The following is a 24,944-nucleotide window of genomic DNA, read 5'->3' as shown; positions in this document are numbered from 1 at the left end:
TCACCAGCAGGAAGTCCCGTCAGCCTGTCCCGGTGGCTCTCTGGGAGCTGCGTGAGGTCAGGAGGCCACAGAGACCGGATCACGACACATTACTGTGCAGTGTGTCCGCTGACCACCAGAGTCACACTTTTAATTCCCTGAGGAAGAAGAACTTAGGACAAAAATAACATAGCAATAAAAATCCAGTTTCTTTGAGTTTTTAGTCTCTACACTTTATGAAATGGTGTCAGCTAAAGGTTTTATAGAGTCTTTAATGAAACAGCCGCTAGTCCCCAGAGCACTTTGACTGAAAGTAACCATTGCAGCAACACTTTGGATCGGTTACCCGATGAAAAAGACGTACAGTCAAATCTGAAGATGTTGCAGCTAACATGTTTGCAGATTTGCATCTTGGTGAAAAGGCTAGGATTGTGTTTTTTTCCACCTCTCACCTTTTATTTATGGGGATTTGAAGTTTCTATTTTGATTTGTATTATTAGGGCCCGAAGCAATGACCAGTGCAAAGGACCCTTTTTCTTTTCTTTTTCCTCCCGCCTCTTTGCCACCATTTTTGTTGTGCTACGCACGTTATTTCGTCAAAGGGGGTGGTCATATGGACGCGTTGTTCATCACAAACAGGAAGTAGTTTGCAAAGGGGCTTACTGTAGGCGTAGAATCACCCAACATGACACACACACGATCCCAGTGGAAAAATTAAACTTGTCATGTGGGTAGTGAAAGTGGGCGTGGCTAAAGTGGCGCATCAGTGGCGCCCCCTTGAAATTTCCAAAATGGCCTCCTTCAATTTTCAAACATGTCTCATAGACATTTCAAGAATTCTGGCTCAATAAACATTTCCATAGTGATTGTTGCCATGGTAATCGTCTTTAAAAAGAAAAATCAAAGCCGACCATTCCATTCCAAGGTCCTTTGATGATGTCATCCTACAACTTGAAACAAGCTCCAGACCTGGCGTCACACTCACAAACGGATTCAGACCAGTCTGACATACACGCACAGATGAACAGAGCAAACGAAACACAAGTTCTCGCGATGGAGGAAAACAAAGGCAAGCCAAGTTTCTGGGATGAGAGGAGTCACCAGTCTGTCCAGTCCCCATACCAGGAGAAGGGTCAGAAACAAGAGGCTAAAGAGGGCAACAAAGAGGAACTCTCAGCTGTGGATGTTCACCAGCCGGCTGCTGCTTCTTTACCTGCAGATGTTCAGGAACAAGTAGCTTCACCTCATCGTTTTACACAGCAGGGTTGTGGAGTTGACGATATGACCAGAGGCCCGGTTGTGAGGAAAAAGCTGTGGACACCACACACTCCATGTTACACACCTCCAAGACAACATCAAGGTCGGGGAAATTACACGCACATCAGCAACCAGCAGCCAGCAGCCGCCAAACCAGTGCAGGCTGATGGAGAAAGGGTGAAAATCCCTGCATTGATGGATTTGGATTTCAGTAATTTCAAACCTTTCCCAAACGTTCTAGAGTTTGCCATGTCTATGAAAAAGCAACCCACCGAGCCAATCACAGACAATGAGGCTCTAGCAAATCTGCTGATGCAGTTAAAGGAAACTCCAGCCAAGGACTGTGATGATAAAGAGACCAAGCTCAAGCCAGGCATGATTTTTGTTTCTGAGCTTGAGCATGAGCAGTTCAAAGCCATAGAGGAGGAGAAAACTGCAAGGCTCCTGAAGAATAGAGAAGATTTAGCTTCAGAGGTGAAGCAGCTAAAAGAAATTCTCAAAAAGAACACCAAGCAGCAGGATGAAGAAAAGCTGAACAGGGACATGAAGATCAAGTACCTGGAGCTTCAACTAACAAAGAAGAAGGCTTCTGAATCGCTGGCTCTACAGGAAGTCCAAAAGTTAGAGGACAATCTGTGTGACCAGAAGAAGAGTCATCTTGAGTTTGAAGTTCTCCTTGAGCAGAAGCAACAAGAGAAAGACCAGCTGAGGGTTGCACTGTCCCAAACTATGACAGAGCTGGAGAATCAGCAGCTGCAATGGGAGAAAGAGAGGTCCAACCTCCTCCAGTCCCTCAGCACTCTGCAGCAAACCATGCAGGAGAGAGACAAAACTCTGGACGCGGGGATGACGAAGCTTGTCCAACTGGAGGAGAAGATCAAAGAGCTGACGAGTGTACCAAAGAAGAAATCTCTGTGGAAAAGATTCGTCCAGTTGTTCAAGTAAACTGGAGAAATCGTTTTCTCTTTCTTCTGGTCCTCCCAGTTTACCCTTCATCTTCCTGCTCCAACATTCCTCGACATTGTCCACTTCTCCTAACTCCTTCTCCTCTGTCTATCTATGTAAGGGGTTTTCTCCGGGTCCTCCGGTTTGTCCCCACACAAATATTCACATCAGGTTAATTGGCACTCACAATAATAAAACATTTTGAAGAAAATACCATGATATTAAGATATTTATTTGAATCTGAATGCATATTCTCAATAAATTATTTCAGTGTCACCTTATGGATCATGTTATGGAGGAATCCCAAAAGCTAAAGGAATTCCTGGACAGTTTTTCAGATGGTTAAATAATGGTTGCAATGTGACCATTATTTAACCATCAATTTGACTCAAGTCAAAGAAGTACAGCACACAATCCCCCAAACAGTCGCATTACTCAAAATAGGAAACAGGAATAATGATTATGACCATCAATGACCATCAACTGATAAGTAAAACTTAAGCTAAAATACTCACACACAGAGACACACAACCATGGTGATTATTTAATACATCATACTGGATCCCTGGTCAACCTCCAATCTCAAATAAGTAGCCTTTAATCCCAATAAAAACACTCCAACGTAATCACAACACAAGTACAGTCTGCATGAACAAGTCCATGCTCAAACAGGGAAGTGGCCGCTATATGAAGTAATCCTTACGCTTCAAAAACCGTCATATACGCGCATATACTGTTTCGTGCTCTGAGCTGCATGGAGGATGTGGAAGTAGCAGGGCATCGTTTTTAGCGTCTCAGAAATATCTAAAACATCCACAGTTAGCAGATGAACTTAGCCTCTGGGTGACTGCTATAGTTGCTTTTTCATCTGCATTTGGCAGATTTGCAAACCAAATATGTGCAAACGGTCACATGCTGTATCAAACTATGGACATATGCAAGTGTACTCAGAACAATGTAACTAATGCAAACATAGACCTGCACGGGAGCAAACGTTCTCGGCACGGTGCAAAACAATCGTGCCTCATGTAAAAACACCCTTAATTGATTCAATTTTCAAACATGTCTCAGAGACATTTCAAGAATTCTGGCTCAATAAACATTTCCATAGTGATTGTTGCCATGGTAGTCATCTTTAAAAAAAAAATCAAAGCCGACCATTCCATTCCAAGGTCCTTTGATGATGTCATCCTACAACTTGAAACAAGCCCCAGACCTGGCGTCACACTCACAAACGGATTCAGACCAGTCTGACATACATGCACAGATGAACAGAGCGAACAAAACACAAGTTCTCGCGATGGAGGAAAACAAAGGCAAGCCAAGTTTCTGGGATGAGAGGAGTCACCAGTCTGTCCAGTCCCCATACCAGGAGAAGGGTCAGAAACAAGAGGCTAAAGAGGGCAACAAAGAGGAACTCTCAGCTGTGGATGTTCACCAGCCGGCTGCTGCTTCTTTACCTGCAGATGTTCAGGAACAAGTAGCTTCACCTCATCGTTTTACACAGCAGGGTTGTGGAGTTGACGATATGACCAGAGGCCCGGTTGTGAGGAAAAAGCTGTGGACACCACACACTCCATGTTACACACCTCCAAGACAACATCAAGGTCGGGGAAATTACACGCACATCAGCAACCAGCAGCCAGCAGCCGCCAAACCAGTGCAGGCTGATGGAGAAAGGGTGAAAATCCCTGCATTGATGGATTTGGATTTCAGTAATTTCAAACCTTTCCCAAACGTTCTAGAGTTTGCCATGTCTATGAAAAAGCAACCCACCGAGCCAATCACAGACAATGAGGCTCTAGCAAATCTGCTGATGCAGTTAAAGGAAACTCCAGCCAAGGACTGTGATGATAAAGAGACCAAGCTCAAGCCAGGCATGATTTTTGTTTCTGAGCTTGAGCATGAGCAGTTCAAAGCCATAGAGGAGGAGAAAACTGCAAGGCTCCTGAAGAATAGAGAAGATTTAGCTTCAGAGGTGAAGCAGCTAAAAGAAATTCTCAAAAAGAACACCAAGCAGCAGGATGAAGAAAAGCTGAACAGGGACATGAAGATCAAGTACCTGGAGCTTCAACTAACAAAGAAGAAGGCTTCTGAATCGCTGGCTCTACAGAAAGTCCAAAAGTTAGAGGACAATCTGTGTGACCAGAAGAAGAGCCATCTTGAGTTTGAAGTTCTCCTTGAGCAGAAGCAACAAGAGAAAGACCAGCTGAGGGTTGCAATGTCCCAAACTATGACAGAGCTGGAGAATCAGCAGCTGCAATGGGAGAAAGAGAGGTCCAACCTCCTCCAGTCCCTCAGCACTCTGCAGCAAACCATGCAGGAGAGAGACAAAACTCTGGACGCGGGTATGACGAAGCTTGTCCAACTGGAGGAGAAGATCATAGAGCTGACGAGTGTGCCAAAGAAGAAATCTCTGTGGAAAAGATTCGTCCAGTTGTTCAAGTAAACTGGAGAAATCGTTTTCTCTTTCTTCTGGTCCTCCCAGTTTACCCTTCATCTTCCTGCTCCAACATTCCTCGACATCGTCCACTTCTCCTAACTCCTTCTCCTCTGTCTTTCTATGTAAGGGGTTTTCTCCGGGTCCTCCGGTTTGTCCCCACACAAATATTCACATCAGGTTAATTGGCACTCACAATAATAAAACATTTTGAAGAAAATACCATGATATTAAGATATTTATTTGAATCTGAATGCATATTCTCAATAAATTATTTCAGTGTCACCTTATGGATCATGTTATGGAGGAATCCCAAAAGCTAAAGGAATTCCTGGACAGTTTTTCAGATGGTTAAATAATGGTTGCAATGTGACCATTATTTAACCATCAATTTGACTCAAGTCAAAGAAGTACAGCACACAATCCCCCAAACAGTCGCATTACTCCAAATAGGAAACAGGAATAATGATTATGACCATCAATGACCATCAACTGATAAGTAAAACTTAAGCTAAAATACTCACACACAGAGACACACAACCATGGCGATTATTTGATACATCATACTGGATCCCTGGTCAACCTCCAATCTCAAATAAATAGCCTTTAATCCCATTAAAAACACTCCAACGTAATCACAACACACACTGGCACAGTAAATCAGTGGTTAAGATATGACCTTGTGACTCAGTGGCGCCTCCTTGGAATTTCCAAAATGGCCTCCCCATAGAGGTTTTTTTTTGTCCTACATGCACACATGTTTTTTATGCACATTAAGCATGTCAGGAGCTACATAAAATCCTCTTACACCCATAGTCATCACCAAACAGGAATTCCGCCATATTTTTTGGAATAAAAGAAAAATGCCTCAAATTCCTTTTTCACAGGTTACCTATTTGAACAAACTCCTATAAAGGCGCAAACACACCCCGACATGCACGGGGTGCTTCGGGCCTTTCATCACTGCTTGTGGTTTTAATTTTCAGTTTAATTATCTTTATATTGGTGGTCTTAAGTGGGCATGGTGGGCTCAAGGCATAAGTGACTGATGTCCTTAATGTCTTGAATGTAGCCATGAATTATTTTTTTGTTCGTTTAAATCGAGCCTACTGGCGGATTTACACCTTTGCTCAAAACGTTCTGCTGTGCAACGGTTGCTTTAACTGTCTGACTGGAGCTTCCTCTCTCACAATCGCTTGAACACCGACTCCCAGCGCACAGTCCGACACAAGTCGTAGCAGGAAGACATTAAAGATGACAGGGTGTTCAGATCCAGGAGGAAAACCTAAAACTACAAACTAAAAAGATACTCTGGTAAGAATTTATCCTCAGTAATCTGTAATTTAAGGGAGATACTTTAAAATGACAATAAACTGGTAATGCAAACAAAGGAAATGTTTTTGACAGCTTCAGTTGATAAATGTTTATTGATTAAAGTTGAGGTAGAAGTTGTCAACATCAATGATTACTTAAAAAAAACATGAAGTAGTTTCTAACTGGAAAAACATGTGTGAGAATCCTCCAGATCTTCTGTCCTGGCTTCATCCCCTCCAAAGCTCAGCAAAAAAGAAAGAGAGAATGATATTGTGTTAGTAAACCAGCAGTGTGCGGCCCATCATCCTAAACTTCTAAACTTGCCCATGCAAGGCACCAAGATAGCAAGAGGCCATTTTTAACTTACAAAGCGGAGCACACAGTCTCACTCCAAACTCACCAAACATGGCAGACCGGTTGATGTCCTGATGATTGGAAAGGATTTTATGTATTTACTTGAATTTTGAAGAAATTGGACCAATATTGAAGTAATCCATCAATTAATGCATTTGTGTTATTGCTCATGACTTTCTTTTCTGTTTACACACACACTGAATTTGCATATATTTTTAGGACTTGTAAATATATGCAGTGTAATCCCTAATACAATTGGCTCAACGTTTGGGCCCTGGGTTTCGCCTAGCAGGTAAAAAGAAATATTGGTGGAGCTTGTTGGATTTAGAGACCTTCAGGAAATATTAAGGCCAAAGAACTTTGTCTTTCCTTTGGTGTTTTTATAAAGGCTAAAAACTAATGGTGGGAAATGAAAATGTTACCACCGTCCCTTTCATAAAATTACATAATATAACATCAGTCAAAGAAAAGGCTAAACAGGATGCAACCTGTTTACACTCTGTCAAAAAAGCAAATAAGACATGATCAATCATTATCAGGTTTTTATTTTATTTATTTCATTATTTTGTTCGAATGCTATTTGAATTAAGAGGCTCAGAAACAGTTGCTCAAAATGTTGCATCCCTATGTGGATTGTTTAGTAGTCAGAGAAGTTTCCTTGGATTCACGGAGAATTGGAGTTTGTCTCAAAAAATACCGAGCGACTGACTCTGCACATTATACAGCGCGACACAGTTTATGCAGATATCATACACTAGTACAAAGCTCAAACTATCAGCCTACAACCTTTGTCAGATCACAAAATCCCTCAGCCTCTGAAATATGGGGACGTCTCTGAACTAGCTGCAGAAGAACAGGGAAGATTAGGGAGGAAAAGTGCATTAGGATGCTCCGGTTGTAAATATATACGAGGAGGGAGCGAGCGAGGGGGAGAGGGAGTGTAGGTTTTTAAGTTGCTGTCACCGGGCTGTCACCGTGTCTGTCAGAACAGATCCATCACGGCTCTGACACGTCAGGCTTCACATTTGCATGGAGTGCAGCAGGATCCCGTCCTTATTATGCATTCTGTCTCACACTAACCTTCCTCCCGCTACCCCATGAACTAACTAGCATCCGAGAGGCATATTTTATGGAACGTCATGAGCTGAGGAAGATGGAGAGATGTTGTTGCCTTCTGACAGTGTGTGTGTGTGTGTGTGTGTGTGTGTGTTTGTGTGTGTGGGTGTGGGTGTGTGTGGGTGTGGGTGTCTGTGTCTGTGTCTGTGTGTGTGGGTGTCTGTGTGTGTGGGTGTCTGTGTGTGTGGGTGTCTGTGTGAGTGGCTCTGGGTACCGCCATCTTCCCAGGTGTGCAGGGATCAGCCATCTTGTCAGGTGAGCTCCTGCTAACTAACTGTGTATTACTCTGATGCCTCACACACAGCAACAGAGGTGAGGGAACTATCAGGACACAGCCGTGTATGAGGGTGTGTGTGTGTGTGTGTGTGTGTGTGTGTGTGTGTGTAGGTGTTTGTGTGTGTGTGTGTGTGTGTGTGTGTCTCACAGTATGGCGGTGCAGATGTAGTCAGTCCCTCTGTGAGGAAGCCTCCGCAGGGACAGACACAGCTGTGGCATGGCATCGGGTTGCTAACGAGCCTTATCACACAGGCGCTAGACAAGACACACACAAGGCACATGAAAACACACACACACACACACACACACACACACACACACACACACACACACACACACACACACATACAAAGCAATACAAACGTACACATGAGTATGCAGGGAGTCACGTACAAAAACACACTCCCACAAGTGAGGAGGTGTACTGGTGTGTTCAACTCTTCATCGTGAACAACTCCAATAAACACACACACACACACACACACACACACACACACACACACACACACACACACACACACAGGCACAGGCACATGGATGGATAGACTGAAAATACATAAATTATGTTCACACACACTCGTGCTATGTCAAACATGTAAACATGCTGAAACAGCACATACGACATGTTGCACTGAAGACTATGAATCATGTACACAGTCACTTATATTAAAAACAATGATGCACTTCAACACATCCATGCTTTACAATCAGCTGTTGCTTCTTTATTTACACACAGATATACAAACACAAACACATGAACACATATTTGCATGTGTAAAGACACACTAAGTTTCTCACACACAAACACAGTTATAATGCACCTCTGATAAGAAGCAATCATAGGCCTTGTATACCAGCATACAGATGTTAAGACAGATGAGCTCATTTGCAGTCTTTCACTGGCAATCCTCCTAATTTGGAATTCAAGGGATTTTCATGTTTTATTGTAGTGATATAGGTAAGAAAAATCTCTGGTGGGAATCGCTGCGGGCGGTAATGGCTCAGTCCATCATTCTGGTGATTGTAGAGAGGTGCCTTACTGAAGAGTGTTGAGGTGCCCTTAAGCAAGGCTCCAGACCCAAACTGCTCAGCAGGAGCCCCCCTTTATGCAGCCTGCTCACTCCGACATGTCTCCATTAATTCACATTGGTCCTGCAATTCTGGCTCATGTGTGTTAGTAACATATCTCTAAATAAAACAGTATAAAACGTGGCAATCAAATGTAAAACTACTATATCTATCTAGCATTTTCAGGGGAGTCTTTGGCCTATTGGTCATTGTCATTGGCTGTGATCCTCGAAGCAGGCAGCCTTGGTACGAATACTCCTCTGTTTCATTGCCCTCTCTCTCTCTCGCTCTCTCTCTTTGATTTCTGACTCTCTCCACTGTCCTGTCTCTCTAATATAGTTAATCTTTAGAAATGATAATAATAACAAACATAATGATGATGATGTTCTCAATGTTTATTGTTGATCTGAAAAGCAGAGTTGTACACACTATTTCAGATGTTAATATGTCGCAATAAAAAGCAAGTCCAAAAGAAAGTCCGACTGCAGGAAAAAACACTTCTGTGTCTGTTTGTGAAATGAAAGATTATTTGTCACTTTCAGATTTTGCTCCGAATAAAAGGATCTGATAAAACCAGTAGTCTAAAAACCTCAGTCTGTGTCTGACTGCTTGTGTTACTTATACCGACACAGTTGGAATGTTTCCTGTTTTTTGGCAAGAACTTTTTAAAGAAAGTTTATTATCTTTATCACGCAAAACCATTACCATACCTCTCAAACAGAAGCACCAGGTTGTAATAACTATTTGCCCTATATTTGCTCTTCATATAATTGGACAACGCTCAAAGACAGTTGGTAGTCATTGAGATGCTACCTACACTTCTACAGTTTCATATAGTATGGCTTTAGCTTGTTTACTGGCAGCCCTCATAAGATATCGATACTCTTGTTATGTCTTTTAAATGCTGAGATCTCCAGTCTCTTTATAAACTCATAAACGGTTCTAATTTGTTTATTCTTATTTCATAGTAATTTCTCTGTGTAAGAAAAAAACTATATAAAACAGTTCTTGCATTTAGACATTAAAAAACATGTATATATTATTTTTTATAGTCTCTGTTAGTAAAACAAAGTTTATTGTTTGTGGTTTTTTATGGTTTGTGGTATTTAAATCAAATATATCAATGCACATAAATAGTTTAAACAATAGTTTAAATATTTCATTTAGTAAAAGTTATTTGGCATTAAAAACACTTTATACTTTACTTAGCAATGTCAAAGCAATGTCAATCTAATCTTACAATAATTTTGCCTCTTAACAGGTTGAGAGAAACAATCTGATGACACACTAAAGGTAGAAGGAAAAACTTTGAATTTGAACTGCACATTTTACTGTAAATATATCCCAGCCTGATGACTTCAATTAATCACATACGAAAGCTAGTGTGCAAAGTCAAATATGTTTTGCTCTTTTTTTGAACTATATTTAATTTGATAAGTTCTGCAATATGTCTCACTATGTTTTGCAACATAGAAATTCCATATATACAGTATACAATGGGGCAGCTTGTCTATAGAGACTTAGGTCTGAGAACCTGTCACTGGTTCAAGCCCTGGTGTGGATCAAAAGATAGAAGTTGGTCTGGTTGCTGGAGAGATGCCAGGTCACATACGTCCGAGGACATTAGTGGAAATATCTCTCTACTAAAGCATGTCCACAGGTCCTGTTTGTGCATGTGTCTATTTCAAGCCTGTGTGTGTAAGTGTAAACCAGAATGTAGCTCAGGGATTAATAAAGTTTATAAATCAAAAATGACTCTTGTTGATTATCTGATATCTTTTAATACACGCACATTCAAGTGAGCTTTATGACGGGACGTTTCCACTGCTGCTCAAATTGTAAAACTCTCTGAGTCATAGGTATATGAATGTGTTTACAAATACATGACAAAAAATGGCTGTGGGTTTGATGCTCATTAACAGTTGACGCAGGATAAGCACCTTGCAGCAGTGCATGTGTCATTGTGCATATGCAAACAAAAGAGACTCACAAATAAACATCTATGTTCTTATTTGTTTTTATTTTACGGTCACCAGATGAGCAGATACATCATTTTAGAAAAGAAATTGATATTTGCAAAAAATTATAATACAATTTTTTTTTCAATATAGATTATGTACAGAATGAAATGTAGTCAAACTGAAATAGCATTCTGCCTCTTTGCCTTTAAGAAGAAAAAGCAGTGATGGGTGTGAAAGGTCCTTCGTAGAACCCTCTCCCTAACCAATAAATATAAACTGTATATATTATGTATGCTGCACTCATCCAGGCATGGACAATACCAGGGCACGTTAGCTCTCAACAATATTCCCTTAATCAGTTCTTGTACATTACTGTGCTACACACACGCCCACACACTCGCACACCCACGAGAAGCTTGACACACAAGTGCACACAGGCCAGAGAACAAATTACAGTTGGGTTACAACAATGGGCCATCTTAACTCATGAAAAGGACAGAAGAAAAGCAAAAGAAAAGTGTATGGAAATACCCGTCATTGTCCTTGATCAGGAGGGAGAAGTGGCTTTCTGGTCAAAGCTCGTCGGAGCTGGCTGAGTAGCACTTGACATTTGGCCCGATTCAAACAGCCAATTCTACAGAAAGCTACCGAGCTGGAAAATCTCCCCTAGTCCCAAAGATCCTGCCTACTCACTTAGCTGCCTCCCTCCCATTCAGTCCCTCTCTGTATCTCTCTACTTTTGTTCTCTCTTGTTCCTATTTTCTCTATCTTTAGTGGGACAGGTGCCAGGACAAGGGTTGGTGAATGCCCCCGGTGCCTTTTTTTTCCCTCTGGGAATGTAGAAAATAAAACTCACACGAAAGCTCCTATCCAAGCTGTATTGTAACAGGAAAGACAACTGCACAATCACAGAACAAGCACAAGAAAAAGACAACAGCAAAGTAAAGCTATGGCCAGGACAGGGTAGAGAATGCTTGTAAAGGGGATGCCTGAAGGACTAAAAGGACACTATAAGCACTCTGCTTGCCAGCTGCTTTACCTTGTCGCAAGGCATCACCTCTCAAAAATCGCCCTGCTTGTTCTTGGTGAGGGGAAGAATTATGACTTTGTGCCGATGAGTGAATACACACACTTGCATAAATCATCCATCTTGTTTGGCGGTTAATTACTCTTGTTTACCCTCCGAGTAACCTCGGGATGGGGCAGCGTGATAGGAGGGAGCCTGGGAAGAGGAGATAGCACCTAATGGTAATCTGCTGACGCTGTTCATCAGTGTGCAATTCGCAAGAGTAAAAGCATATAGTGGGCTTGAACCTGGGTGTTAGTGAATTAGACAAGGTTGCCTGGGGTCTGAGGAGAGCAGCTCCATCAACATCCTGGCCTGACCACAGCTGCTCACTAAGCCGTTCTGGGGTCAGCCGGTGAAGGAGCCACGCTGAGGCAGCCCAGCACAGGCCAATCAGGGACCTCCTCAGGATGTGCAGCAGGCTCTGATCGTTGCTTATTTCATTACGGGGAAAGCTACATAAATCCACAAAATGGAGAGGAAGAGGCACAGAGGGAATATTTGCATTTCTCCTCTCCTATCATCTCCCCTTCATACCCCCTCCCCAACACTACCCCCTTTCAATCCCTCCCCCATTTAGTGCAGAGTGACTTTAATCATCACTTTCGCCAAAACACATTAAGCCGGTGTGTCCGGAGTTGAGGAGGGAGAGGGGGTTGAAAAAACACAGAGAAGCGCATTAGATTTGCAATAGTGATGCATCACTCTGGCATTACTTTGGAGATTAAAGAAGGGATGTTGCATTTCAATGGAGTGGTGCTGATGGTTGCCTGATGGATGACTGTCCTCTTGCTCTAAACTGAACAGGAAAACACACTGTCCACCAGGGAGAGAAGTCATTCTGACCCTGGTCTTCCCATCTATTCTTTCCCTCCGTCCCTTAAGGTCTTATTCTTTCGTCGTCTTAACAGCTCAATTTTTTTACTCCATAAACCTCAAAGCCTCCCTCTGTATTTTAACCCCCAATCTGAGAGCACCTCTTCATTGAAAGGTATTTATGCAGCTGTTTGATCATGTTCTTAAGTCAAAACAACACCTCCTTTGTAGAAGATAATACTGTAAAGTGGATTGCATACATTAAACTTAAGCCAGCACACAACATGACTTTTCCTGGTCTTTTTGTTACTGCATCTGTATGGAAAGAATAGATGTAAAGTGCTTGACAGTTGAGAACAGGCAGGACGAGATTGGGAAGGGCCATAAAAATACAAAACAAAACTAAAAAACTGAAGGGCATGAACGGGGGAATGGGGGAGGGAACTGTAGGACTTGGGGATATGGGGAAAAAGGGGTCCCCAGGAAACAAAATGACAATTTGTATTTTGTTCTGCAGTCTCAGAGGAATAGAATCACAGTCAGTCAGTCCAAGGGTACAGCCCACCAGCAGCCTGGCCTGGTGGGTGAGCTCTTTTGATTATGTGTCTATTCAAACCCTTGGGCTTGGGTTCACCCTGGCACCCAGCTCTGGTTGCTGTGTGCTGAAGGAGGGCAAGTAAATGCCCCCAAGCTCATGCCCATCCCCATGCCCAAGCCTTGGGATAGAGAGCCATCAAAGTTGAATGCCATGCTCTCTGTATCCATAAAGTCACTGAGAAGGATGGAGTCTACATCACAATCCAGGCTATTAGGGACACTATCCATGTCCAGATTGGCAGCCATTCTACTGTGTGTGTTGTGCTGTTGCCCCTGGTAACCAGTGCTCCCTGGCTGGTGGGTGTTCTGGTAGTAGCCATGCCAAGATTCAGTCATACCCTGATGGTGAGCTCCAGGGTAAGGTTGGTGACGTGGGTGAGGGGCTGATGCCAAGCGACAGGGGTCTTGGGGAACGTCCATGACCCCAGCAGGGTTAGGCGGCAGGGATGGAGATGTTGGGAGATGTGGACGGGGCCCGTAGTGGTTAGAGGTCTTGAGGCTATAGGGCTGCAAGATGTCATTGCTGACCCGTGGTGAGATAGCCTGGGGGTGAGGCCCACTGTGCATAGGGTTATGAGTGTTGTGGGGGTTGTGGCTGTGCATATGATTCTGGGTGGAGCGAGGGTTGTGATCATGACTGGCATTTACTTTGTTACTATGGCCGTGCTCGTGACTTGGACCATAGTCATGGGCTGGATGGGACTTGTGGCTGTGGCTATAGTCAAGGCTGGCTTGGTGTTTGTGACCCTGATTGTGATTCTGATGGTGGCTGTTCTGGTCATGAACTGAGCCATGGCCGTTGTGTAGACTTGGATTGTGAGCATGCTCTTGGCTGTGATTGTGGTTGTGATTGTGGCTGCGATTCTGATTGTGGCTGTGCTGGCTATGAACGCCATTGGATCCCTGTGTCATTACTGTGTGTGTTTCTCGTCCCTGGCCCAGCACTGTGTCCTTGTTGCAGTATGATGGACCTCCAGTGAGCAGACTCTGCAGGGCATTGTTCTCTGAGTATCCCCTCATTGGGCGCTGGAAGCTAACTGGCTTGTTCTCCTGGATGGTCTCCATGGGAGTGTGGTGCCGTAGCATGCCCATGGAAGGTTGTGTGTACATTGGCCCACAGTAGGAACCCTCTGCCTTGGGCCCAGGCACGTAGGGATATCCATTGCATTTGATTTGCGGTGGCTGGGGATAGCCACTTTCATCAAGACTGATTGCCCCAGTCAGGTCCGTTAGCTGGGGCAGCTCCACATTGGGGCAGTGCCCTCCAGTGCCCAGAGCTGGGGATCTTGTGCTGCCAGGGCTGGGGTACAGCCGAGGGGAGGCAGAACAGGACAACCCTCCCTCTTCTGGTTCATCAGCTTCTGCCTCAGCCAGGATCGGTGAGAGGCAGCCACTCATTGTCGAAGCTGAGGAGGAAGTACGGGAATGGAGTTCCGTCCAAGTGTCATACTCCTCACCCCCCAAACCACCTCCTTTCCCTGCTGGACTGCCATGCTCCGGGGAGCCTTGCATTGTGGGTCCAGCACCATGACTTTGTCCCCGTCCAAGGCCTATGGCCCCTGCTCTCTTGCGACTAATGCGACCCTTGGTCTTCAGGTAGCGGGCACCGTTGTCTATAGAGGCCGCACGTCGTCTGGGTCCCTTCCCCATCTTCCCTCCTTCTGGGTTCAACATCCACCAGGAACTCTTTCCTGTCCCTTCGTTTTGCACCCGGATGAAGCGACTGTGCAGGGACAAATTGTGCCTGATCGAATTCTGGAAGAAGAGAAAGATGGGAAGAAGATGGTGGGAGAGGGGGAGGAAAGGGCAGAGAAGAGAGAGAGAAGAGATAAACATTAACACCCCAGGGAACATTTAGGGTTAAATAATTATTTCTTGAGAACACAAAGTCATTTCAAATTGTGGCCAAACTATCAAGGCTGTACGGTGAGTGAGAAAAAAGATGGATAAACTAAAGGAGGGAGATGGGGGGAGCAAAGAGGGCAGGGAGAGTGAAGGACCAATCGATACCTCCCCTGACCAGCCTCTCTTCTCCACACACGCTCACTGAGTCATAATACGGACATGGGTGCAGCCTCCACATCAAACCATCACCAAGGTTACAGAAATGAATCACGCGAGGCAACCCAATCACAGACAGACCATATCGATTGCAGGGCCTCCAAATATGAGAGCTTGTGATCCAGCCAGAGACAGAAAGGGAGGAAAGGAAAGGGAAGGGAAGGAGGGGGAGGCGTGATTTGGCAAGAGGAGACCTGGAAGAGCACCAAAATGAAAAATAAACTCTCACACACTGTCCCGGAAAAAGATGGAGAGGAAGTTAACGAGGGAAGGGGAGGAGGAGAAAATGACATGCTCATTTAACCTCTTTTAAAATCATGGCACAATTAACATGACCGTAGGCAAAAATACTGGATATCCTTATGATGAAGTCTTCCTGTGAGCAGCTTTGACGAGGGACGTATGTGGAGGGTTGTGGGTTGGGGGGATAAGCCTCTGCAGACCCCTGTTTAAGTGTCTGAGTGACGGCTGTATTGGTAATCCAGGGCTCCGCAGGAGCATTTGAAACCGGTGCCAACCTGGAGAGAGTTGATGAGATCTAAGCCTGCCTAAAGGAGAGCTTAGCAGGGATACACATCATCTCAGCTGGCCAAGTTAGTCTAAGTACAGCATGTTCATCCAAATCTTTCCTGCTTGTGTCATTATTCACACTCTCCAGCTTTCCTCCCTTTGCTTTTCCGCCTTCTCTTTCTTTCCCACTCTTTTGCCTATCGCTCTTTTCTGATCATGTGGGAGGAACAAATCCACACTCAACCCCAGCCCTCCTCCCCATGTGCGCAATCACACACTTTTCTTTTTCCTCTCTCTCTCTCTCTCTCTCTCTCTCTCTCTCTCTCTCTCCCGATATCTATCTATTTCTGCCTTGTTTATTACCTGCACATAGCTCACAATCTCTGTCTCCTGATATCTGGCGCCGGTCTCTATCTTCATTCACTCCCCGCCTCCTGTCCAATTTTCCTGCTCTCAGCCCCATTCATCTCCTTCGCTGTGTCCCAGCGTCTCTTGATCACGACATTGCTCATTCTCTCTCCCTCTCCCCACATCCATCCTCTCATCACCTTACACAACTCCCCCCCCCCCCACCACCCCTCTCTCTCCTTCACTCATTCATTCACATTGAAAGGAGAGCAAATATCGGAAGCAAACAGCAGGAGATGTAAATCTGTGATCAACGGGGGGCCGGCTTACATTTCACTCTTCAGTGCAATCCATAAAGTCAGCATATGTACCCCCCCCATCCCCCTAACCCCCTTTATACTCTTGCAGAATACAGACCCATGTGCCTGTGAACTGGACAGCCATCTACGAGAGGTGACAGCTTTCTGTTGTTGCAGAGTATTAATGAAAAGCATAGCATCCAGAACAGCAGGTCGTATCTTTCTCACAAAATGTTTACAGGGGCAATTCAGCTTTAAGTGGATTTCATATCAGTCTTATATCCTACCTACTACTATTCTCATTCACATAGGAAAGCTTCCCACCAAACACACTCACACACACACACCCATCCTCTCAGCGTGACTCCTAACAGGTAATTTTGTCCAATCCTCCACTCAAAACCCACTGCTTTGACGACACTCTCTTCACAAACATGGAAATTGGATAGAGGAGATGTATTTATGTTTTTTTTTCCTTTTTTTTATGCTGTTCAGAGGGGTCCGCTCCAAAACACCAGGTCGGCAAAATTACACAAGCTCAACATGCAGCGACAAAATGGGCCGACTTCACTTCTCAGCCGCGGCGTGCTACGGAGCGCAGACTTTATCAAAGCCAAATTGAACGACGACGCCTTGTGAAAGAGGCCGCCAGTGGAGGCGACCCGCATCAGGTGATCTGAGAGCGGCACCCTGACAGGTTCCTCCGCAACATGACGGCTCTGGCTGGGTGTAGCCATGGCAACAGAGTAAACCAAAAGAGGGAGAAATGAAGAGAGGGGAGGTGATGGTGGGGGAGAGAGGGGGGGAGTCGGCTGATGCTGTTTGATGCTGCAGGCAACTCCAAACAGCCTTTTATCTGAGTCTGTCAGATTCCTGCTTCCAATCCACCAGGGAGGCTCAATCACCAGTAGTCCCAGCGTCTCACTACCTGTACCAAGCTGTGATTAGCAGTAGTGTGTGTAGGTGTGTGTGTGTGTAGGTGTGTGTGTAGAGGGAGACAGCGCTTTTGCAGAACTACCAGAGCAACAATTATACCACAACAGTTGACTGTTGTTTCTTCATCTGGTAACTGCATCGTACCCTAATGTGGCAGCTCTCAGCGTTATTGCCCATATACATTAAGACTAAATTGACATTACAATGACAGTGTTTCACCATAATTGTGAAATAGTGTGAAAGTGAAAATCTGGTTTTGACACTAATCACCACCTACAATTACAGCACATGCATGATGTATATTCATAAAGATTGCAATTTGACATTAAAGAATAAATTGAAATACACATGAAACCGGCAGCTGGTGATCTTTAAACTTGAAGAACTTGATGTACTGTGGTAAGGTTATGATGTTGTGGTTATGAAATGTTTGAATATAAGAGTGTCCACAAATAAATTACATTAGGGTGATGCCATGTTTCTTTTCTTTTTGTTTGCAAAACACTGAAGCCCCTTTAAAGACAGATGCCACTTCAAAAACTACACATAGACAAATCTAATACAAATCCAAATATCTGCAATAAAACCGAGCTTTCTCTTCTGCTTTAACTTGTTACTCCCTTGAAAACTGCACTATATTTACTGCTGATTAGTGTTTGAATGGCATCGAATGCCATTGTACATTTTTTTATTTTCTTTATTTAAAGGTGTGTCAATTACTTTGCCACACATGAGTTTCAGTGAAACACCTCACCAAAACATGCCTGAGTCCTGGAAGTTCCAAAAAAGAGAAAATAAGTAAATTTGACTCTAATCGTCCTCAACATTGGCTCAGACAAAAAAAAAAACGTTTATGATCATACCTAGGAATTATGGTTGTGGTTGGAAGGGTCAACCAGTCATTAGACTGAATCTGCACACTTCCTTTGGACACTTCATTTTAGTTTCATAGCCATGACCATGATCGTTTCATAACCAAAATAAAGTGGGTTTTTTTTTTTGTATTTTAACCAGGACAACCAAGGTCCTCTAACCTTAAAACCTGCTCTGACTTAAACCACAGTCAGTCCCTAGATTGAGATAGCCTTAAACTCTGGATTGACAAGTGTGACTTTCTCAAAAGAATTATTTTGTTGTTTGTAAGTTTGTCCTTTCTCTAAAAAAAAATAAAAAAAATTGGTGTTGCAACTATAGCTCGAGACGCATCAATGAATGTAAAACACATCCAAATCAAACAAAAAGGAAAAAGCCAATGTCCAGTTAGCAGTACAGCTGATCAATTCAGTGGCTTCATGCCAAAGTGGACATGGTTTCAGAGCTAAAGCCACAAAAAAAGGTCACACATGACTTCTATCTGATGGCCAGTAGGGGGCACTCTACTGGTTGGAAAAATAAGTCTGACTATATAAGTCTATTAGAAAATGACTCTACTTTCCAATGGAGTTGTTTCCTGAGTAAATTCCTGAGTATACTGAGGATTGTATGGACTCAGTTCAAGTCTGTATCTAAACATGGTGTTTGCATTATTGTGGTACCATGTTGAGTCAAATAGACAATAAAGCAGAGTATGCTTTAAGGCGTTGCTGCCTGTGACTGGTAAGTCTTTACAATGGCGACCTATCAACAAGGAGAGGGGTGTAGCGATGTTTCTACTTCCCTGAGACTGGTTACTGGCTCTGAAAACAGAGAATTTGATGTCCAAAAAGACAAACTCAAAACTTTAAAACCAATGACTGACATCACAGTGGAGATATCCTAAAATTATATGAATTAAAAAAAATAATCATTGCAATCAAACACTGCCATACTACCACCCAAATGATTCCTAGCTATCACACAATAAAAAGATGAGGGGAAAAAATAGAGGCAGCTTGAGATCATTGTTTTAATATCTTATAGTCTTACATCCCGTATTCATCAAAATGACTCAGGAGTGAACCATCACATGCAGAGAAAGCAGAGAGCCCCAAGGTTATCGCTGAAATCAAACGCGTTATAAAGGAGATGTGACTGATAAGCAAACTGTGATCCACAGAGAAGGAGCTGATACGTGAAATCCTCCAGCAAAGTCTTTTGTCAGTGGAATCCTGCAGATTCACAGCGAGAAGCCCCGATCGCCTCACTGTAACTTGTCAGAAAGACTGACTCTGAAGCGGAGAGGCCTATTCCCTCTGCTCCCAGCCTTTGCCTTTCGACTAATGCAGGAGGAGACGGACTGTTCCAGAGAAAACGGTGACTGATTCTGTCCTCCAGTCCACCCTGCTCCCCTACAATGAACACACGGCACTGTGTTTGGCTCTACTATTGTATATTATGCACAAATAGTGACTGAGTTTGACCCTGGCACTCGGCTGCTTTCACTGAGTCAGGGGATAGTCAGTCCAGTGGTTAGCTAATGGCCTGTGGACACACAGATCTGTCTAAACACAGAACGCTTTAGTCTTTCCCCTTTTTCAATATGCCAGACCAGGCAACAATTTATGACTGGGTGTGGGAATACATCACACTGCTCCAGTTTGCCTTATAATTACAGCAGAACACTTAAATGGAACCATGCACTGGCTCATTCAATGTTCTACAAAAAGGAGAGCGCCACTCTTTTTTCTTTTGTCATTTGCTTACGTCCATCTTTGGCGTAAAAGTCGTTAAAACTACTTAATTAAACCATCAAGGTAACAAGAAAGGCTAATAAAGTCCCCCCATTGAGTGCTTGATTTGGGTGTCAAACAAAAAGTTAACAGCGAGTTATAATTTGAACCGACACCATGATGTGTCTTTTAACTTTCCCTTTGCCCTAACATAACTAACCTAACAGATCTTTACAACGTTTTAGAAAAACGTGCCAAACAATGCTCTAAAACGAAAGAACAAACATTTCAAGGCACATACTAAAGTATCCCTTAAAATGGATTTTAACTTTGGTGTCTTGCAATACATTTGCTGAATACCTTTTCTTTTTTTTCTTTTTTTACACATATTTTTATTGTTGTTTAAACAATAACAACTGTTTGCACAGTGTCACACACATTGCAGTGTTTTATAGTGGTTTTAGACAAGACGTAATAGACAAGAAGGATGTGTACGCTGTTACATGAATTATAGTATTTAGTTTGATGAATATCTTTTTAATGTTCAGAATCAAAATCCATTCTTTGGCTTGGAAATACTCAACTTTAAAACATCAAACAGGCAGCGCTCACATGCTTTTTTTTCTAGAGCTTTTAATTGATACAACGGTAGTCATTATCTTCATTGGCAAAGTAAGCTGTCTTGAAAAGCTCAGGGACTATCATCAAAGGGATAATATGTGTGACCACTATGTTTGATGGATGATTAAAAAGCAAGTAAGCTTGAGATTGTGGAGTTTAAAGGTCTTTGCCCTTGTGTAAATTATTGATTATTAACTGTCTTGTTTCTAGTAGTTGGTGTACACAGCACTCAAAGAAGAAAAAAGGTAGTACATGGATTAACATCCTGTGCTTTAATTCGTAGTCAAAATCCAAATTTAACTCAATACTGTATTTTTATTAGACCCTGATGACGTTATCAGGGGCCTTTTTAGACCTCAGAAAAGCCCCTGAGGAGCCATAAAAGGAAGCACACATTTGTCTTCACGGGCTGAGTGGTGCTCTACGTGATGAGTGAATGAAAATGTGTGCAGAGTTACGTCATCCCTACGAGATAAACTCACTTCTGTTTTAGCATGTTGACACTGGCTGCCTGAATGTTTCAGAACACATCTGAAGATTGAACTAATCAGTTTGAAGGCTTTTTGTTGCCTTTCTCTCAGCTTCATTTCTGACCGCTTACAAACGTACTTTGACATCCCATGGGCAGAGGTTTAGTCTTTTCTTCAAACACATTTTAATTAGACCACAGTTTTTCATATTTAATGTTGAGTTTTGTTCTTTTTCATTGCCTTTTATTCCCCAGTAAAATGATTTTCTGGCCCTTCTTTTGACTCGAATATACTGGTATCTGTCCTCTGCTGCCTTGGTGAAGAAATGTCTCATGTCCATTTAGATGAGCTCTCTTTAAATAAATATTATTGTTACTCCTGTAATCCTGGAATTTCCAAACTGACCCTACATGCTATTGACCAAAAAAACAGAAAAATACGTGCAGTCCGAGTAAATCCATCAGAGAAGAAATAAATCCTTTGTTTGGATGTCAAACCCCTGTGAGGCTGAGACAGGTTGCTGTAGGTCTGTAGCTATAGATTGCATTACAGTATTAGTTTTTTGCCAATCCTTTTTGTGCATCTGCATTCACAGTCTTTTTTAAATGTCCATAAACGTGTTCTCTTCAGCAGGATGCTGTGTGCCCACATCCCCCATTTCAAAACAGCAATAACACAGCAATGGCTAATTTTCTTGATTATTATTATTTTCAACCCCCTTGTCCCTTTTTTATTCTGGGTTAGGTAGCTAATTACATCTATTGCAAATTATCCAGTTTATGTTGCATAGCAACCAGAATGATGTAACCCTTTGCACCCTTTTCCCTCTCTGTTACAGCCAATTCTCCGAACGAGGCTTTGTGTGAGCCGAGAAAAGTCTCATATATTAATACTTTATCATATCAATACATACATCTGTCTACTGGACCTTATAGGGCCTACATTGTCTGTAGTGTACATTGTGTGTGTGTGTGTGTGTGTGTGTGTGTGTGTGTGTACATAGTGTGGAAGTCAAATTGTTTCCCTTTTTTTTTCATAATTTTTTTTGTCAAGGCTTCATTGTACACGTGTAAACAAACAGCATCATGTATGTTTCACAACTTGACACATGTTCACCGCAATGTGAACGCGCACGCAGCCTCAAACACCCCCCACCCGCCCCAAACTGGCAATCATACTTAATCCCTCTCCAGCCTGAGTAATCCCCGACAATCCAAGGCTAATCCTGGTTAATTCTGGGCACTCCTCAGCTGGGTTTCACCCTGAAACCACAGAGACAGGGTGGGGATTGGTCGGATCATGGCGATTGCGGCTCGGCGCGGCGTTGATGGACATAATTGGTCGGGCAGTTAATGGTAGCCTAGAAAAAAACAAGCACAGGTTTTTCACGGGTCTTTAAAAAAAAAAAAAAAAGGGCACGGATTGACCCACCCTACGTCACAGCACAGCCTCGTTGTTGTCGCCTCTCCGGGTACAAAACATGTTTTTCCTTTATCGTCTCGTGTTGTGATGTAAACATTAACACAAGACCCTGTCACTTCATCTGCTTGCTGTGGCAACTGCTTCTAGACCCATCGCTCCTTTCTCTATAGTTGTTTTTTTCTCTATTTTTCACCCCAAAAAATGAAGACAAACAGCAGAACATAAATTCTAAGCTATTCCTGTGGCGTATGTGGCTTCTGAGAGGTCATTAGCCGCTATTCAATCAGCTCTACCTAGCGAAGCTCCGGGCTCAATTCTTCTTAGCGGCTATTGATCCTGATTCCAAAATGAAGCACTTAAGACGCCTTGATCAAGCTGCTCCTTAATCTAGCGTTAAGGAGATTGAGACCTTTTCACCCCGTGTCTCAGACAGAATTATTGCTCTGGCACGGAGGTACAGTGGCAGTCAGGGCACACTTCACTATCTTACACTCCGTTTGGGTTTTATAGTCTGCTTAAGCCCCTCTGGTGCAAAGCAGACGGCAGAAACACTTTTACTCTCTGCCATTTTGAAAAAGCTGTCAATATACACAAAGCCAAGAGTGCTAATGAAGCAATATGTCACTGACAGGGGAGGCGAGGGGATGCTTTGTTAAAAAACAAGAAGGCCTCTGGTGTTCGCAGGCTCGACTGTCTGCCTCTTCGATTGAGTTTTGCACATGCAGGATATGTGTGATCGAACCGTCGGTATACTCATGAGAGCGTAAAAGCAGAAGACAGAAAGAAAACTGATTTACCTTCTGCTGCAGCTCTGTCAGCGGTGAGAGGGGGAACAGGTTGCAGAGGAGTTCTGCTCCTGGACATTTTTAAAGGATGCTTTTACCTCTCTTCCCTCACAGGGGGAAAAGTCTCTTGAAGGGGGTTCTTTGGAGAATTGGGTAGAACATCATGTAGTGGATTTTATGCTGCTTACTGCTTCACATTTTAAGGAGCCCACCTCTAATTTTATGACGCATTCAAGAGGAGTGTTGCGTTTTTAAATTCAGCGCAGCTCTCCATTAGATGTGGTCCTGCACAACCCAGCCGAGTGTTGTTCGGGGATTGTTGTTCCTCCGCCTTGTTGAGAAGTACTGGGACTAGGCAAAGCCGTTCTCTCCCCTTGCTCAACCATTATTTATTAATCCATTTCACACAGCCAGGAGTCATTATGCATGGTCCTGTCAATGGGTATCTCTCTATGCTGCGCATTTATTTGATAATAAGCAGGAGTGGGGGAGAAGATAAAAGCGCTGACTGTGTTCATTGTGGAGCGTTTTCTGCAGGCGGGGAGACTTAAATGAGAGCAGCCAGGCTCTGTGTGGGAATGGGTCTCGTCTGCTAAGCCTGTCTGGAGGCAATCGATGGAAATTAGTCAACGCTAAAGATTCACTTCCTGTGACTGATGTCACGGGCAGTGCTTGTCTCTTTGAAGGGGAATAAAGGAGTGGGAGGCTGAGGGATTAATGGGGTTGGAGAAGGTGTGAGCATGCAGGCTTTTGGGTGGGGGCTAAGCTGGGAAAAAAACGCTATTCTTATGGTGGATTGCAGGAAAATAATAGGTCAGAGCATCCAGAGGAATCCAGTGGAGCCAAGAACAACAGACAATAAGATACTTGTAGCATCAGCAGAGACTGATCAGTTACAATGATGATGTGCAGTCACACTTACATTGTAGGTTGTTCTTGGTGCTTTCACACTTGAACAAAACTCCTGAAAACGTGTGAATGCAAGTAGCCCAATTTTATACCCTGACTTTAACCTGAATGTTTTCTACCAGCTCTCTGCTAAACTGTTCATGTAAAGTCAGTCTGAGCTGATGTGGGAATACAGCAGGAAATAGGAAAAATGACTGGGAGTGAATTGGAGGGATGGCAATGTTTATGTCTTCAGATTGGTACCCGACCATAGACGGTGACTGGTGCGCCGGACTCTGCTACTTTCTTTTTACCTCCTGTGAGACATGAGATCGTCCCCCGCTGTGAGGTGTATGTGTGAATGCTTTACGGCTTCTCATTTACTGTTTTACTCAAATCGACAGGCAGAACGATTTATGAATGAAACATAACTCTTGTACTCATAAGACAACTTGCAGCCGTCTCAACCAATATAAGAAACCCTGAGCAACCTGTCCAGCTGTCCAAAATGTGAGAGTGTCAGTCAGCTGAGAGGAAGACATTCACAGTCCATTTTGAATGGCGATAAAGTGTGGTTTATGGGTTAAGACTTAGGGAATTAAGGAAACATGTGTTTCCTGAAATAAACCATTTAGGTTTTTTGCTCGGGGAAAACAATACCTTGAAAGAACTCTGAAAAAGACACGAAAAATATTCATATTTTAAGGCGTGGAGTGAGAAGAGGTTGGACATTTGTTGGATTATATAAATTGGGTTTTCTTCTTCTTCTTTTTTTTTTACATGTTATCTGTCTCTCTCTTGGTATTGTTTTCTTCCCAGCAGAGTTT

General features: G+C 43.2%; 2 protein-coding genes and 1 long non-coding RNA gene across 3 annotated transcripts in view; all 3 read right to left on the bottom strand.

Annotated features, from left to right (window-relative positions):
- ctps1a (CTP synthase 1a) overlaps nucleotides 1-19,080 on the bottom strand; it is a 219,296-nt gene extending 200,216 nt beyond the window's left edge. Inside the window, exon 1 of the mRNA XM_079368525.1 lies at nucleotides 19,069-19,080. The gene's annotated coding sequence lies outside the window, so the exon portion shown is untranslated. The remainder of the gene's footprint in view (nucleotides 1-19,068) is intronic.
- LOC306839619 lies at nucleotides 567-6,693 on the bottom strand. The gene is made up of 2 exons (XR_013781222.1): nucleotides 5,342-6,693; nucleotides 567-775 (listed from the first exon to the last, which is right to left on the bottom strand). It is a non-coding gene; the product is annotated as an uncharacterized lncRNA (long non-coding RNA).
- foxo6b (forkhead box O6 b) overlaps nucleotides 10,760-24,944 on the bottom strand; it is a 45,913-nt gene continuing 31,728 nt past the window's right edge. Inside the window, exon 2 of the mRNA XM_079368520.1 lies at nucleotides 10,760-14,944. Within this exon, the coding sequence (XP_079224646.1) occupies nucleotides 13,223-14,944 (1,722 nt within the window). The 3' untranslated portion in view covers nucleotides 10,760-13,222. The remainder of the gene's footprint in view (nucleotides 14,945-24,944) is intronic.

This window comes from Symphodus melops (genome assembly GCF_947650265.1).
Source record: "Symphodus melops genome assembly, chromosome: 18".
Taxonomy (NCBI): Eukaryota; Metazoa; Chordata; class Actinopteri; order Labriformes; family Labridae; genus Symphodus; species Symphodus melops.
Note: the sequence above shows the minus strand (reverse complement) of the source record. Positions and strands in the feature narration are given on the sequence as shown.